This window comes from Macrobrachium rosenbergii, chromosome 32 (assembly GCF_040412425.1).
Source record: "Macrobrachium rosenbergii isolate ZJJX-2024 chromosome 32, ASM4041242v1, whole genome shotgun sequence".
Classification (NCBI taxonomy): Eukaryota; Metazoa; Arthropoda; class Malacostraca; order Decapoda; family Palaemonidae; genus Macrobrachium; species Macrobrachium rosenbergii.
In genome coordinates this window covers 1,588,542-1,606,206 of record NC_089772.1, presented here as the reverse complement: position 1 = coordinate 1,606,206, position 17,665 = coordinate 1,588,542, and the positions used below count along the sequence as shown (strand labels likewise).

Genomic DNA, 17,665 nt, shown 5'->3' with positions numbered 1-17,665 from the left:
TGTGAGCTGACAAGTTCTTCTTGAAAGCGATGGTAGGACCTAAGCCCCTAACAACATGTGCTCTTGCATGCACTGTATCAGCAACTGAATGTGAAGTAGAGATGTAAGCTTGTCTAATCACTTCACATAGCCAAAATGAGATAGTATTCTTGGACACTTCTTTCTTGTTCCGGCCTGTGCTAACAAAAAGTCTTTGGCTACCAGGTCTGAGATCCCGAGTTCTTTTTAGATAGCTACAAAGTGCCCTGATGGGACATAACAATTCATCTGGGTCATCACCAACAAAATTCCAGAGACAGGGGATCAAAAAGGACTCGAATCTGTCATCACAAATAGAGGGATTTTGAGTCTTAGCTATAAATTCTGGGACAAATCCAAAGGCTGCAGAACTCCAACCCCTCATGCTTAACATCAAAAGAGAGTCTATGCAGTCCGCTGACTCTATTGGAAGCAGCTAAGGCCAGTAATAAAACCATCTTGAGGGTTAAATTCCTGTCTGTTGAGCCTCGCAAGGGTTCATATGGAGGGTGAGTAAAACTGTTGAGCACCATGGTCAAGTCCCAATTTGGTGGTTTGAGATCTCTTGGGGAACAGGAATGCTTGAAACTCTTGAGAAGCATAGAAATTTTCCTTAATGAAGAGCTATCATGCCTTTTATAGAACTTGACCTAGAGCAGCTCTATAACCCTTGATGGTTGAAATTGAGAGAAGTTCCCCCCTACGAAGAAAGATGAGTAAGTCCACTACTTGTTGAATAGAGGTTCCGACAGGAGAGAAACCCTGTTGACGACATCAATCACAGCAGACCGCCCACTTTCCTTGATACACGGATGTAGATGATCTTCTGAGGTAGCCTGACATCTCTGTCACTGCTCTGCAAGAAAAGCCTTTCACTCGCTAGAGATACTTGATAGTCTCCAGCCATGAAGAGACAGGGACCCTACTGATCAGTGAAACCTCTCTATGTGCGGTTGGCAAAGAAGGTTGTGCCATGAAGGAATCTCTCTCAGAGCTTCAGTCAACAATGTCAGAGGATCGGGAAACCATTTTGCATGTGGCCAAAAGGGAGCCAATAGGGTCACCCTGAGGCTCCGGGAGATTATCACTCTGTTGATCACTTGACGGATTAGGCAAAAGGGGGAAAGGGGTATCCTTCCAGGTTGTCCCAGGGATGTTGAAGGGCTTCCTTTGCCATGGCCCAGGGATCTGGAATGACCAGACAAAAAACCTCTAGTTTTCTGTTGAACCTTGTTGCAAAAAGACCTACTGCGAGCCTTCCCCACAGATTGAATAGCCTTTCCGCTACCTCTTAATGAAGAGACCATTCCGTCCCCAGTACCTGACCCTGACGGCTCAGCTTGTCCGCCAAGACATTCCTCTTGCCTGGGATGTATCTGGCTGAGAAGTCTACTGAATGGGAGCTCACCCACTGGCATAACTGTACGGTCAACTTGTGAAGATGACGGGACATTAGGCCCCCTTTCGTTTACATAAGCTACCACTGTAGTATTGTCGGACATGAGAACCACGAAGTGCCCTGTCACTCTTTCTTGGAATTCCTGAAGTGCTGAGAAGGCAGCCTTCAGCTCCAGGTTGATATGAAGCTGTTTCTCTTGGAGACCCCACAGTCCTGAAGTTAGGAGATCTTTCAAGTGCATTCCCCAACCCTCATATGAGGCATCCGAGAACAGAAGGATTTCCCGAGGGGGAGAGTGAAGGGGCACTCCTATGGTCAGGTTCTCATTATCTAGCCACCATGGTAAGTCTTGCTTTACCTCTTTTGGTAGAGGAATCAGAATCATGGGGGAATCCCTCGAAGGGGACCAAAATTTCTTCAGTCTCCACTGAAGAGAGCAAAGGTGAAGATGACCATGAGGAACCAGCTTTTTTATGGATGATAAGTAACCTAGGATGGCCTGCCACTGATGAGCTGGATGCTTCTGTTTCGAAAGGAAGGAATGGGCTATGCTCCTGAACTTGACTATTCACTGATCTGATGGAAACACCTTCACCGCTGTTGTGTCTGTGATCATGCCCAGGTAAAGGATCCTCTGACTGGGCGAAAGGTTCACCTTCTCCAGATTTACCACGATGCCTAAGCCGTGACAAAATTGGAGTAGATGATCTCTGTCTTGGATCAACTTTACCCGAGAACTGGCGGGGACTAACCAGTCATTGAGGTATTTCAAGATGCGAATCCCATGAGAATGAGCCCAAGTTGAGACTAGAGTGAACACTTTTGTAAACACCTGTGGGGCTGTTGTTAGGCCAAAGCAAAGAACCTTGAAATGGTAGACTATCTCCCCAAGGCTGAAGTGAAGAAACTTTCAGGATGAAGTCGTCCTTCCTGACGACTGCAAGGTCTGTGCATGGGGTTTCCATCTTGAATCGCATCTTCCTGATGAAAAGGTTGAGAGTCGACAGGTCTATAACTGGTCTCCAATTGCCTGTTGTCTTGGGAACCAGAAAGATGCGACTATAGAAACCCGGAGAAGGGTCTTGAACTACCTCCACAGCCTCTTTACCATCATTTTCTTCATTTCCTCCTGGAGAGCTAGAAGCTTCGGTGATTCTGGAGCATACGTTAATTGGTGAAGGGGAAGCTCTGAGAGATTAGAGGAAACTCAAAAGATAGTAGATATCTCACCCGTAGAACATTTACTACCCAGGTCTCCGCCCTGTACTACTGCCAAGCTGCCCAATGGCTCACAAGGCACCACGCCGTTGAAAGCAGCGAGTGGGGAGGGGTGCCCACTCTATCGTCTACCTCCTCTAGCTCTGCCTCTGCCTCCTCTTCCAGGCCTGGAAGAACAGGGTTGAAAGGGCTGCTTCTGAGTGGTCTTCTTGGACTGAAGAGGTGAAGGTTGATGGGCTCTGTGTGGAACTTCTGCACTTAGAGGTCTCTTAGGTGAAGTGTAAGAACTAGTCTGAGGTCTTTGTTTGGAAGTGCCAGCACAAGAAATGCCAGACAACTTCATGACAGCTTGATGTACAAGACGATCATTTTTGTCTGCTTTAAGCCTGTCAACTGCAGAGTCAAACTGACCCTTGGGGAATAGAGGCTCGGAGGCCAAGATATCCCCATTCCATAGGGCTAGAATGGAATCTGTACTGATGAATTTCAAAACTAGAAAGAGGGGCATCCCTTCTTTTTAGTAGCAAATTGGCCCACACATTAGCTGTTACGTGAGTCATGTAAGAAATCGTCTTTCCACCAAATTGCAACAACCTAAAGAAGGCAGCAATCTTTTTATAGTGTTGTCCACTGAAGATGAAGAGACCTGAGCCACTGTTGTCGCCCATAAATCAAGACATGAGGCTTACTGGAAAGCTAATGAAACTGTTGATTCCAAGGCAATTACCTCTTGGTGAGAGAAGGATGGGCCTTCCACTTTAATCCTGTCTAATGTAATTCCTGTGCCTAAATGAACCAGGTCTGGGTTAATTTGTTTAGGCTGTAAGGAAACCTTGGAGGTAGCATAAAAGCATCTATGTCAAGGTAATGGTGAAGAAGTAGCTTAAAGGATCTACTGGAACGGAGTGAATTATCCCTTCCAGAGACGAGAGGATTCACGTGGCTAAGAATGAAATCACCATGCTTAGAGCATGGTAATCCCAAGGAAGACGGTCTCTTTCTTAGCTCCTAGAAGAGCTTCAACGCCTGAAGAGCGATCCAACGAGGTAGCCACAGTTTCTCCAACCAGGTCGTTACACCCACAAATAAGTTCAACGACCTTAGCATAAGTAGTCATAAACTCTTTATGATCTATATCTTCAACCTCTGGTCCATGTGAATCATGATCTGGTCTATTGGCTGAGTCGGGGGAGGTAGAACTTCATGGAAACAGTTATGGCAGAAGTTGCCATGGTACAAAACGACATGTGGTGAGACAAAAGACCAGAAGGGTTAGTACCCCTGAGAGGCCTAGGGATGCCCAACACTCAGACATTTTCTGCGCATCTCCTGAGAAAACTGTACTGGAGGGAGCTGCCTCCTCTGTTGCGGGGGAGGAAGTATCCCCCCCCCCTCAAAAGAATAGGGGCAGCAACATTACAAATATGACTTCCTGAACTCCCCCCCCAACTCGAATCTTCTAAAGCTGAGGCCAAAGAAGAATGAGAGGGAGAATAGGAGCAGCAAGAGGAAGCTTTGGTAAGGAAGAGGCTGAACAAGAAGGAATAGGAATGCCAGCCATTAGAGGAGACTAGAAGCCGTCCCAAGGTGGCACCACTGATTTCCTCTTATACTGCCTCTTATTAGCAAATCTCTTCCATTGCTCAGGAGACCAAAGAGAACACACAGAACATGGGTTATTTACATTGTAAACGTTAGATCTGCACCTACTACTAGTGGGGTGAGGGTCAGTAGACAAAGAAGACAATTAACGGGAGCAAGGATTGATACCATCTCCGGGACAGTGTCCCTGAAGACTGGGAGGCTTACCTAAAACATGGGCTTGCATTTGGAAATGCAAGTAAAACAAAGACAAGCACACAAAAAACATACAACAAAAAGAAAGAAAACACCAGAACGTCAAGGCATTAGCAGGCAGGAAGTGCAAAATAACTGGTTCCTTGCGAAGATGGGCACCGAACCGTCTTCGTAGAAACTAAATTGATGATGCGTAAATGTGGTAAAGCAGGTCACGTAGCTTCCTCTGTCTCCCCTATTGGCTGACGCCAGTTGCCACCAACTCCTTGGGTGTTTTTAACTGGACTCCAGTTAGCGCCAGAGAATTTATCCTTACATTAAGACCCAGGTTTGTTCCCTATATGAACAAATTAATACAGTATTTGAAAATTATTACAGCAAACACCCCGTATTCGCGGTCTCACAATTCACAGACTCATCTATTTGCGGATTTCTCTAAGAAATATATAAGCATTATTCACTGAAAATTCTCCCATTCACGGTATTTTTCACTGAGAAATATTCACTAATTACTGTATTTTCATCTCATTTTTATGACTAAATGCACTTTTTGTGATAAAACTATTAAAATACTCGGGTAATGCTCGAGTTACGATAATTCACCTTACGATAATTCGATTTTGCAATGGGGTACGTAATTAATACCGATATGACAATATTATTTATAAAATATTTTTAAACTTCGCGTGGGTGCAGGCAGCAGCGTAATCAGGCAGTGAGAGAGACCAAATTACAATAGACAACTTTTCCTCCATCTCTTTATCCCATCTTCTAGTTAAAAAAGTAAAAGAGAATGATAAAAGTACTGTTAGTACTGTTATACTCTTGCGTAAATGCGTACAGCCATAAACAACCGACTGAGAAACTGTTGTTTTGCTTATAACCGGATCGGATAACAACAGCCGTTTACCTGGTATTTCAACCATCGTACAGTAATAAACAATTACCATAGGTTATAGCACAAATGACATTAAGTAAAATAGGACTGATATATTTTTACATTATACCCCTGTTCGGTATGGATAAAAGATCGTTAAGGAAATATACTGCTAAATTTACGCTGAGAGTTGTAGCTGAAGCTGAGAAAACAATGTTCAAGCTGCTAATGACTATACTGTAAATTATCGTGCATCGGCAACATGGATGAAAGTTGATTGTAATTAAAATTGGAGAGAAAGTATTTTAATCAAAACTACTGGGCATGAAAGAACACATTACTGCTACAGTATTTTTACGCCAATAAACGATAAATATGTAAAGCTCATATTATGATGAAATCAAGTGAAAATAGCGATCGGAATCTTAAATTTTTTTTTACACAAAACAAACGGCCCCAAACGGCTGCTGTCATCTATTAACGAAAAAATAGCTAAATTAATTTCACAACGAGACGTATTTTAGTTATATTTCAACTTAAAAACACTTCGTATAACGAAAAATAGCCTTGCCCCATATAAATAAAGTATCTAGAGATTCATTTACGCTAACTAGAAGCAAGAAAAGTGCTCTGAATTGAATTAAATACGGTGAAATAAACACTGCATAACCAACTTCCAAACCAAAACATTGTTTTGATTGCTATGACCGCAATTTATAATACAAAAGCAATATAAGAATATATACAATATTACTGGATACAGTGAATTAAGGCATAACATTTTAAAAGATCCATGGAAAAGATACATAATTGTTATGTTGACATTTGTATAATACGATATGTGAATACAGAGTACAGAATAATGTAGGCTACGCTACCATATATGTATACAATACTGTATACCATAGTGTAGGCTAAGCTAATTCTTGTTTGTTATTCAATTTCTCTTTGCACTGAATTATCATAAGTCAATTTGCATGAACCTCCAGAATTAGCTGATATTAATAATTATTATACCGTGTATGTACAGAGTATACTTTATAATGTAGGGTAGGCTACCATATATGTATACATGGTACCGAATACCCTAGTGTAAGATAGACTATGTTCGAGATAAGAAATGTAAGTTTTTTCCAACAAAGGATGGTTTTTTTTTAAACCTAACCCCATTGTAAGTAGGATAATACCTGTATAAGCATTTTTAGTTTGTTTTGTGTGTGTTTGAACTATCAAAATAGGCAGTTCTAAGTATTTGTAGAGGGGTTCAAAGTATTCTTGGGTTTTAGCTATTCGCGGGGGGGTGTAGTACGCATCTCCCGTGAATACAGGGGGTTTACTGTAAATAAATTTTAACATGAAAAATGTATTTAGTCACAAAAATAACATGAAAATACAGTATTTAGTAAATATTGTTCTATGAAAAATTTGCAAATTAGTGAACTTTCCGCAATATATTTGGAGATACATTCTACAGAAAAATCTGCGATTAACTGAAGCAGCAAATGCTGAACCATGATATACCAGGGGTCGACTGTAGTTGTTCCTACAACCTAACAAGCTCTCTCTGTTCTCGATCAATTACTGCATTTCATTCAAATACAATTCCTATAGCTATCTAATCATCACCTTTCCCCCGGCAACAACGAATCAAGTGGTTCAATAAAACTGTAATAGTGGACCCCCCAATTTTACACTCTTCTCTTTTTCACACTTCACTTTGTTGTGGATTTTTGTGGAACATATCTTTCAATCTTACACCGGAACTTTCACTAATTCACTCATTTTTCTATGGACCATATCTAATTACTGTATTTTTTCATTAAAGGATATGTATACTGAACTGAGGTGTTTACATCAAAGTTTAAGCAAAGTATAAATGGATTCTGCAGGTGAAATAACGCTGTATTAATATTTTGCTGTTTTTTCATTAAAAGATACATAGTATATACTGAGAGAGAGAGAGAGAGAGAGAGAGAGAGAGAGAGAGAGAGAGAGAGAGAGAGAGAGAGAGAGAGAGAGAGAGAATTGACATGTTACATCATAGTCTAAGCACAGTAACTAGCTGGGGATGTTTGACAGGCAAAGTTTAAACTATAGCTGGGAAGGAGAGTACGAATGTGTTGCCTAAGTACGAAATTCGGATTTTAAATATTTTTACGGTGATTAGAGATGAAACATCAACAGTGATTATATGGTACAATAAATCAGACACAGCAAAAAATCTGATAACACGTACCTATGTATGCACTCGCTCACTCAATCTTGATCCTGGGTTTGTTTATTTTTGTGTTTTTTTATGCTTATGGTACAGTAATTGATATTTCATTAAAGGATATGTACAGTATAGTACTGATATATGAGAGAGAGAGAGAGAGAGAGAGAGAGAGAGAGAGAGAGAGAGAGAGAGAGAGAGAGAGAGAGATTTTTAATAAATTTATGGGAGATGATGAGGACTAACCACAAAACAACTAGGTCGAATACGACGTAAACCACGAACTTACTGTACTAAATAATTTTTTATAACAAATGTATTTGTACATAATCACAAAAATTCTAACATGATGTAACAAACCTAGCATTCTGTTTGGAGGAATGTGTCCCGTTGTTCTAAATTACCCACGTATTTTAGATATGCTCTTTACAGTAGTACTATCCTAAAATACGTACTGTACAGTAAATATCACTTCAAAATATTCTTATAACATAGCAAAATATCACTGAAATGTACGTATATTATGTGCAGTACAGCAGACAATGCACAATGTTACGTTAAGCAAAAGAAAATGTGCATGTCTGAATTATAGGGAAACTTAAGGGTAACAGTTGTAGGCAGGTACATAATATTGTAAGATGACTTGGAAATTATATTGGGGTCTTTTGGGATGATAGTTTGAGGTATATTTTTGTTTGAACTGTCAAGTTGGGCGATGAACTGTTAAAATAGGCAGTTATAAGCATTTTAGGGGTACATAAACTTAAGAGTAACAGTTGTAGGAGGGTAATGTAAGAAGACTTAGGGTGTTCTGGGATGATGGTTTGGGGTGTATTTTTGTTGGAAATATTAAATTGTTGTAGTATGATAATTTAAGGTATATTTTTGTTTGAACTATTAAATTAGGCAATAAACTGTTAAAACAGGCAATAAGCATTTTTAGAGGGGATTTTGCACTTCTGTGGATTTTGCATTTCCACGATGGGTTCTGGAGCCTATCCCCGCGAAAAATTGGGTCTACTGTAATGCCTACTACAGCAACTCTTACCTTACAGGTTCTTACCGAATGAATATTAAAAAATTAAAAGAACATCCAAAAACAAACCAACAGAAAACCACCTAAAATTACCAATTTTTTACCTCCTGATGAAACCAGCAACAGAAGCAGACTGACTGGCTATGAGTGTTTGCACCTATTGGTCCCTGGTGGGGGATGGGAGAAGTGGATGGATAGAAAATGGATATTCATGGAAAACTGGGTGTTCTCATTTTTTGCTTCAATCTGCTGAACTTCCGCCAGCACAGAAGTACAAGCTATAGTATATAATGGAGAGGTAAGGTTCATTTCAAAAATGAAATTTTTAAAAGAATCTTACCTCTCCTGTGACACGGGCAATGGCTTGTCCCTGACTCAGAGATGCCTGACCTGTTTTGGTGATCAGCTGCATTATCTTCTGTCTTTTAGGTAATGGTTGACCTGCACTTGGCTCCAACTCACTCATTGTTCCTTCTCCTTCACTTGGCATTACTTGTAATATAATCGGACCATTTTTGCCTCCTAAAAATACATCATAAAAAATAACTTTCATTCACACAAATAGGCAAACTATAAGTGACCAAAACTTAGATGAGAAACAAACCTCACTGATCTGATAAATTTACTTTTAAAAATGGCTTCTTTTTAGAGATCAAAGTTTTTCTTCTAAATTAAAACAAAACTACTCAAGTCCATCACAAGTCAGCCACTTTTATATTAATATGAACAGCTTACATACCAAATTATCATGTTTAAGCAGTTCTCTTATGACCTAATTGTTCACTTAAAGAAAGCCTGAACAAAATCGCCCAATCTTTACTTTTACAATGTAACTTCACCATATGTTCCTCACTTCAACACCAAGTAACAAATTTCTTGAGTTCCTTTTGTTCTTGTACATCCAAGATTACCGAGACATTTACCTGTGAGAGCAGCATACTGCTCAGGACTCAGTGTAATCACCTGCATCACCTCTTCACTCCTACTATCCCCAGCTTCTTCCTCTACAGGTTTTATCCCTGATGATGAAGTGAGCAAAGCTGGTAAGCACCCTGATGTTGATGTTGAGTCTGGCTGAGACTGAGATGCAGTACTCTCACAAGGGGAAGCAGCACAGCTCTCAGTATCTATTTCTTCAGGTGGGTCCTGAGGCAATGGGCTTGTTGGTAACAGGAGGGGTTCCTGGAAAAAAAGACATACACAGATCTTAAATATGATTACACAAAATTAAAATTCTTCCTGTAAAATTGCGTTTCCATCTTATATAGGTCATGACATCAAATCATATGACATCACCCATCCCGAATCTACTGCAATGTAATGCATGACTAACATATTCAAGAAAAGATTTTTCAAAAATTATCACAGAAAAAATATAGAAGACAAACTTCCCCACCTAAAACATCATCCAATCATTAAAGAAGAAACCTGTTTACTCATCATAAAAAATTATATCATTTGCTTTCATACTTGTTTAATAAGCTTAAGTGCTTGTCGTCCAGCTTCAGTTAACTGCAAGGTCTGCCCATGTGCTACAGCTGAGGTGACTAAAGCTGAACTGTCATCTATAGGCATCAAGGCTGCTTGAGCTTTCAAAAGTTCTAATGCTGCTACACTCGACATATCTGTAAATGGAATACAATTGAAAATATGACATAATTAGTAAAAATCCGCAAATACTTAAAACCCTTCTAAAAACACTTAGAACTACCCATTTTGATAGTTTAAACACAGAAAAACCCTGTAAAAATGCATATACCTGAGTATTTTAATAGTTTTATGATAAAAAGTGCATTTATTCATGAAAATTATATGAAAATACAGTAATTAGTGAATATTTCTCAGTGAAAAATGCCGCGAATGGGCGAATTTTCCGTGAATAATGGCTAGATATGTTCCACAGAGAAACCCGCGAATGCGTGAGTCCGCGAATCATGAGAACGCGAATACACGGGGTTTACTGTATCAAGTAATGTTTTAACAAACTATGATATAATGCAAATTGCATCAACCCACAATTAAGCCTACCATCAGAAAGGTGTATACAGCCATACCCCGAGCTTACGCGAGGTTAGGTTCCAGAATCCCTCGTGCAAGGCGAATTTTTGCATAAGTTTGACACGGTCTCTATAAATGCTAATAAATGCTTATTTCTAAAGTTGAAACACTAAATATGACCCTAACCACACTCCCCAATTATTAAGCTAACTTTTAAATGAAATTTAAGTGACTGTAATTTCATTTAAATGTTAGCTTAATACATTACCCTTAAAAAAAGAAATAAATGGTTGACATAAAAATAGAGTTGGAAGAGAATTTCTGTCTCTCTCCCCTCCCAACCGATATTTTTAGAAGTCTTCTCAACCTCTTTTTAATAACTTCTTTCTTCTACATCTCTTTCTCTTTGTTCTGAAATGCTTTTTCATGAACAAACTGTTTTTTATTTGAACTAATACAACTCTTAGTTATTATGTCTCTATGTTTTAGAACGTATTTGCCACACTAGCGCATTTGCACTTCGTAGACGGCACAGGTAAAATCAGATCAATTTAAACTATCTACTGTACAGGTAAAGATGTACAGAGAAATAATAAGCTGTAAAAATGTGTGAGCGCTAACTATGAACGAGAGAGAGGGAGAGAGAGAGAGAGAGATAACAGTTGTCCTTACTTAAGAGAGTGAAATTATTTATCAATTATTAGTGTGCTATTTCTCTCTATCCCATTCCACCGATGTGAGTTTTTTAGAAGTCTTCTCAACCTCGTCTTTAAAAACTTCTTTATTCTGTCTCTTTCTCTTTGTTCTGCAATATTTTTTATGTGTCTCATGTTTTAAAAACGGCACATTTACAGTTTGTAGACTTTGTACTGTACAGGTAAAATTAGATCAATTTAAAATTATCTACTGTACAATTAAAGACAAACAGAGAAACATTAATTTACGAGGGTTGTGCTAACCATGAATGAGAGAGAGAGAGAGAGAGAGAGAGAGAGAGAGAGAGAGAGAGAGAGAGAGAGAGAGAGAGAGAGAGAGAAACCTTTGACCCACTAATCAGCAACACTTGCCCTTCTTGTCATGTTAAATGGACAGCTTTGCCTTTGAGCTTCAAACAAAAGATGAGGGAAAGACACTGGTCTGTTTAACATATGTATCACACACGAATTTTATAATACAGTTATACTGTATTATTATTATTATTATTATTATTACATTTGAAAATTAGTGCTTATTATTAGGTAAAAAATTTATTTATCATTCAAAACAAATAAACATATACATGTACTATAAAAATCCTCTCATCTCAGTAAGAGAGAGAGAGAGAGAGAGAGAGAGAGAGAGAGAGAGAGAGAGAGAGAGAGAGAGAGAAATTATTACTTTTATTATTTCATGTTATTTAATTTACACATAAAAGCTTGACAACATGACATTTTTATTCTAAAATAATGTTTAACACATACTTACCTGTTAGTTACATATAGCTTTAGTCTTTGACGTCACGGCAAAATTTCAAAACGCGGCAGCGCCAGTCCAATATCGGGTGATCGCCCTTACCTGCCCTCTCTGTCGGGTACTAGGAACTATTCCAACATGCTTCAGAATAATTTGCCTACCTGTCCCCGTGGGGAGGAGGGTGGGCTTTCAGTATATGTAACTAACAGGTAAGTATGTGTTAAACATTATTTTAGAATAAAAATGTCATTTTAACACATACAACTTACCTGTTAGTTACATATAGCTGATTGACACCTTTAGGAGGTGGGGCAATGACAGCTAAAAAGAGTTGTTGGAAACATTAAGGTTATTAATGTAGAAAATTTCTTAGTTCCTCACCTGCTAAGGTAGCTGATTCCACAGTTACTGCCTCAGTAACCTGCTATCCTCAGAGCAACCGCTGGGTATAATGACCTGGTCGTGAGATTGCTTAAGCTGGGTATCAGTCACCTAGACATGGCCGTGACAATACCACAAGTATGCCCCTGCTCAGGGCGCAGCACAAACATCATGAATTACAAAGGGGTCACCCAACACCAAAGAAAAAGTATAACCATAAAAACCAAAACCAACTGTGGGGTAAAACTAACCAACACTTACCCTCACAGACAACCGTAAAAAAACCTTCACACTCCAAAAAAACAAGTAAGTAAAGGTAGGTTAATCCTCCTTTACCCCTTTACCCATTACCGTGCCAGATACAACAAAGGGCCCTAACGTGCTGCACTCGTCAAACACTGTCTGCACTTATGAGAGATAATGCAAAGCAAATACAGACTTACACCTCCAGTAGGTTGCTTGCACAATATCTTGAAGGGAGAGGTTCCTTTTATAAGCGAGAGAAGTAGAGATAGCCCTCACTTCGTGAGCCTTCACTTTACACATTTTCAAATCATTCTCTGAAATATTGGAGTGAGCTTCAGAAATCAGATCTCTAATAAAAAAGGACATGGCATTCTTGGACATTGGTCTAAGAGGGTTCCTGACCGAACACCATAAGGAATCTGAAGGACCCCTAATATCTTTAGTCCTTCGCAAATAATATTTCAAGGCTCTGACTGGGCAGAGGAACCTCTCCTGCTCCTTACCTACCAATTCCGACAGACTCGGAATCTCAAAAGAGCGAGGCCACGGGTGCGAAGGGGTCTCGTTCTTGGCCATAAAAAACAGTTTGAAAGAACAAATTGCTTTTGAAGCAGAGAATCCTACTCTCTTATCCAAGGCGTGGATCTCACTGATTCTCTTAGCTGTAGCTAACAAAACTAAAAAGAGGGTTTTCCTCGTAAGATCTCTTAAAGAAGCAGAATCCATAGGTTCAAATTTCTCAGACATAAGCCACTTCAGGACTACATCAAGATTCCACGAAACAACTTTAGCATCTGACCTCTTAGAGGTACCGAAGGATTTAATAAGGTCCGTTATATCTTGGTTATTAGAGATATCCAAACCTCTGTGACGAAAAACAGTAGCCAGCATGCTACGATAACCTTTAAGTGTGGATACAGAAAGGTTCTTATTCCCGAGGAACAAAAGAAAATCCGCAATCTGCGTCACCGAGGTTCTGGAAGAGGAAATGTCATGATCTTTGCACCATGAACAAACATATTCCACTTGGACTCATAGACCTTGATCGAAGATGGTCTTCTGGCTCTAGCGATGGATTGAGCCGCTTTCTTGAAAAATCCTTTGCTTCTGAGAAGACGTTCGATAGTCTGAACGCAGTTAGCCGCAGACTTGACAGGTTTTCGTGAAATCTCCTGAAGTGGGGCTGTCTGAGTAAATCTACTCTGTTTGGAAGGCTCCTCGGGAAGTCGATCAAGAGATCCATGAGAACTGGGAACCAATCCCTGGAAGGCCAGAAGGGGGCTATCAACGTCATCCTGGTGTTGGAGTGGTGCTGAAATTTCCTCAACACCGCACCTAACATCTTGAATGGCGGGAAGGCGTAAAGGTCCAGACCCGACCAATTCAGTAGCATTGCGTCCGTCTGGAAGGCTGCTTGGTCCGGGACAGGAGAGCAGAAGATTGGGAGCCTGTTCGACTTGTTCGTCGCGAACAGGTCTACCAGAGGTTGACCCCAAAGTCTCCACAGCGACTTGCACACTTCTTCGTGCAAAATCCACTCTGTGGACAGAACCTGGTGCTTCCTGCTCAAGGAGTCCGCTCTCACGTTGAGGGCTCCCTGAATGAATCTCGTTAGGAGCAGAATCTTGTGCTTTTCTGCCCACAAAAGGAGGTCTCTTGCTACCTCGCTGAGGGAGTAAGAATGAGTGCCCCCCTGTTTCTTTATATAAGACAACGCTGTGGTGCTGTCTGAATGAACCAGAACTGTTTGTCCCTGTACTAAAGGTAGGAAGTGCACGAGACTCAGGTGGATTGCTTTCAACTCCTTCTTGTTGATGTGCCATTCTTTTTCTGTCGCATTCCACAAACCTGAAATTTCTTTTACCCCAACGCCGCCCCCATCCTACTTCTGACGAGTCTGCAAACAGTTCGTGGTTCGGGTTCGACGGAAAAAGAGAGAGACCTTTCTCTAATTTTCTTCGATCTAACCACCACCTTAGATCCTCCTTGATACGGTCCGAGATTGGAAAGGAGAAGGAGTCTGGAAGCGTTTTCCTGTTCCATTGCTCCCTGAGGTAGAATTGAAGGGGCTCATGTGAAGTCTCCCCAGGGAGACAAACTTTTCTATTGACGCCAGAGTTCCCAGGAGGCTCATCCAAGCCTTTATGAACAGGTATCCATATCCAGAAAGTTCTGGACTTTTTAAGAGACAGTCCGAGATTCTTTGATCTGACGGAAAAGCCAGAAAGGAACTGTTTCAGTCTCACTCCTAAATAGATCCTGGATTGTTAGGGAGATAGGTGAGACTTCTTCCAATTGATTAGAAGTCCTAGCTTCTGTGTCAAGTCGAGAGTTACTTTCAAATCCTCCAAGCACTGAGACTGAGAGTGGGAACGAAGGAGCCAATCGTCTAGATAGAGAGAGATCTTTATTCCTCTGAGATGAAGAGCTTTGGCAACAGTGGACATAACTCTTGTGAATACTTGAGGGGCTGTGGACAGACCGAAGCACAGAGTCCTGAACTGATAAGTCTTCTCCTGGAAAACGGTTAAGAAACTTCCTGGACGCGGGATGGATCGGAATGTGAAAGTAAGCGTCCTGCAGATCTATTGAGACCATCCAATCCCCGGACGAAGAGAATTGAGGACGGATTGCGCTCGTCTCCATCGAGAAACTGGTTTTCTCCACGAAAGGTTGAGAGAACTCACGTCCAGGACTGGTCTCCAGCCGCCTGAGGCCTTTGGAACAAGAAAAAGGCGGTTGTAAAAGCCTGGAGAGTTGACTTCTTCCACGATCTCTATCGCTCCTTTTAAAAGCATGGAGTCTACTTCCGCACTCAGAACCGAGCATTTCTCTAAGTTGCTGGAATATGCTGTCAAAGCTAAAGGTTCTGTTGCAAGAGGGGGCCTCTTGAGGAAGGGATAGAATATCCTTCCTTTAGCACGGACGTGGTCCACTGGTCCGCTCCGATCTCCTCCCAAGTTTGCCAGAACTGCTGAAGTCTGGCTCCTACTAGTGCATGGAGGACATGCAGATCACTTTTTAATTGAGGGTTTGATAGCCCTGGAGACAAATCTTGCTTTGCCCCGAAACTAGATCCTGTACGGGTGAGGGGCCTGCCAATTTAAAGGGCCTATTTTGATTAACTAGAGGACGAGTTTGCGCTGGCAGAGAAGGTTGAGGAGCTTTGGTTTTCGAGAGGATTGCGCCAAAAGGTCCTGTGTGGACTTCTGAGTAAGGGATTTCGACACTTCGGCCACAAGTTCTTGAGGGAAAAGGTACTTCTTATCCAGAGGTGCGAAAAGAAGAGCCGATCTTTGAGTCCTAGAAACTCCACGAGCGACAAAAGAGCACCAAAGTTGTCGCTTCTAAGAACTCCTAACGTGAAGATGGAGGCTAACTCAGACGCACCGTCACTAATCCCTTTATCTAAGCAGGACATAACAGAAGAGAAATCATCGAAATGCGCTCGGAAAGACCAAAAGACTTTACCTTCCTACCCAAAGCGCCAATAGTCCAGTCCATAAAACTGATGACTTCCAAAACTCGGAAAACGTTCTTCAAAAGGTGGTCCAACTCTGAAGGAGAGAAGAAAATCCGAGCCGAGTTCATCGCAGAACGACGGGTAGAATCAACGAGACTGGAGAAGTCTCCTGAGAGGAGGCAGAAGCTCCCAGAGAGAAAACTTCCCAGTGTCGTAGCAAGCCTTCGCCTTAGTAGAAAGCTTGGAAGGAGGGAAGCAGAAAGTGGTTTTCCCTGATCACGCTTGTCTTCCAACCAGGAGTTCATTTTCTTTAATGCCTTCTTAGCTGAAATAGAAAGCACTAACTTCATAAAGGAAGAGGTAGGAGGCTTGAGTCTCTTTTGCACTGAGAGAGAGAGGAAGCCGGGCCGCAGGTGCAAAATCCTCAGAAAATTATCAATAAAGAAGCGAAGAAGCTTCTTGTAATCCGAGCGAGAGGAGTCTGGTTCGTCTACAGGAAACTCTTCCACAACTTCTTCCTCAGACGAAATAGGAGAAAAACCTTCCGCTTGCACACACACATCTTGTGAAGGAGGAGTAGGAGCCTGAATAAGAGCTTGAGGAGGAGCCTGAGCCTGAGTAGGCGCCACAAGAGGAGCCTGAACTGGCGCCACAAGAGGAGCCTGCGCCACAAGAGGAGCCTGAACTGGCGCCACAAAAGGAGCCTGGGATGGCGCCTCACCTGGCGCTACCTGAGGCGCTGAGCCTGAGAGAGCGCTAAATCTTGAGGGGCGCCTGAGCCTGACTAGGCGCACGAGCCTGATCCTGAGCCTGAACCAAAGGAGGCTTTGCACTGGGCGCTCCGAGAGCTCGAGACGAAGGAGGAGGCATCAAATACACTTCAGAAGGCTTTGCTGAGAAGAACCAGGCCTTCGAGCCCGCCAAGAATGCTTCCAATTTTCTTGTGCATCGCTCAAGAAAGTCATGAGTAGACGAGGATCCAACTGGGGAACGATGATCAGTAGAGCCAGGATCGTGATGAGGAAGAGGCGCAGAAGCCACAATAGGCTTACGTGAAACCAAAGGAGAAACACCGGGAACGCTGGGCAATACCGAATGGGAAGTCTTATACCTCTTGCGCACATGAGCCTTGCGCCTGGGAGAAGATTCTTCTGACGACGAAAATCTCTCCGGACTCTCCCAATAACTACAGGAAGGCTGTGATAAGTTTAAATGGCTTCTTCTTCTGAACCGCTGAAGGCGAAAGATTCCTGGACCTCTTCAATGGTCTAGACTCGCTGAAATCTCCAGCCTCTGCGAGGCGAATCACTGGAGCTTGAAGAAAGACACTTCCTTGAGTCGCCTTTCCAACGGCGCTCTGAAACAGCCTGGGAAACAACAGGACTGTTCGAGGGGCGGCTGCTCAGTGAGCAGACCCCACTCGCCTCCCTTGACTTTCAGCATGTCTTCTCCCAGGAGCAGGGGAGCTTGACAGAGGCTTAGGTCTAGGAGAACGAGTAGGCCGAGCAACCACCTCCTCCACCACACTAACACTTTGCACTGCACTTAAATTATTCACAATATTTTGG

The 17,665-nt window shown here is 41.7% G+C and overlaps 1 protein-coding gene across 5 annotated transcripts in view; it reads right to left on the bottom strand.

Moving 5' to 3' along the window:
- The window catches only part of Atac3 (Ada2a-containing complex component 3), a 128,450-nt gene that overhangs the window by 32,122 nt on the left and 78,663 nt on the right, over positions 1-17,665 (bottom strand). For 4 of the 5 annotated variants that reach the window (XR_010858077.1, XM_067132711.1, XM_067132709.1 and 1 more), the window contains exons 11-13: positions 10,028-10,182; positions 9,481-9,739; positions 8,898-9,079 (exon numbers count right to left, since the gene is read on the bottom strand). Coding sequence is in view for 4 of the 5 variants with exons in the window: in XM_067132711.1 (XP_066988812.1) it covers positions 8,898-9,079; positions 9,481-9,739; positions 10,028-10,182 (596 nt within the window). In the remaining variant the exon portion in view is untranslated. The remainder of the gene's footprint in view (positions 1-8,897; positions 9,080-9,480; positions 9,740-10,027; positions 10,183-17,665) is intronic. The other variant, XM_067132710.1, reaches the window with a different exon arrangement.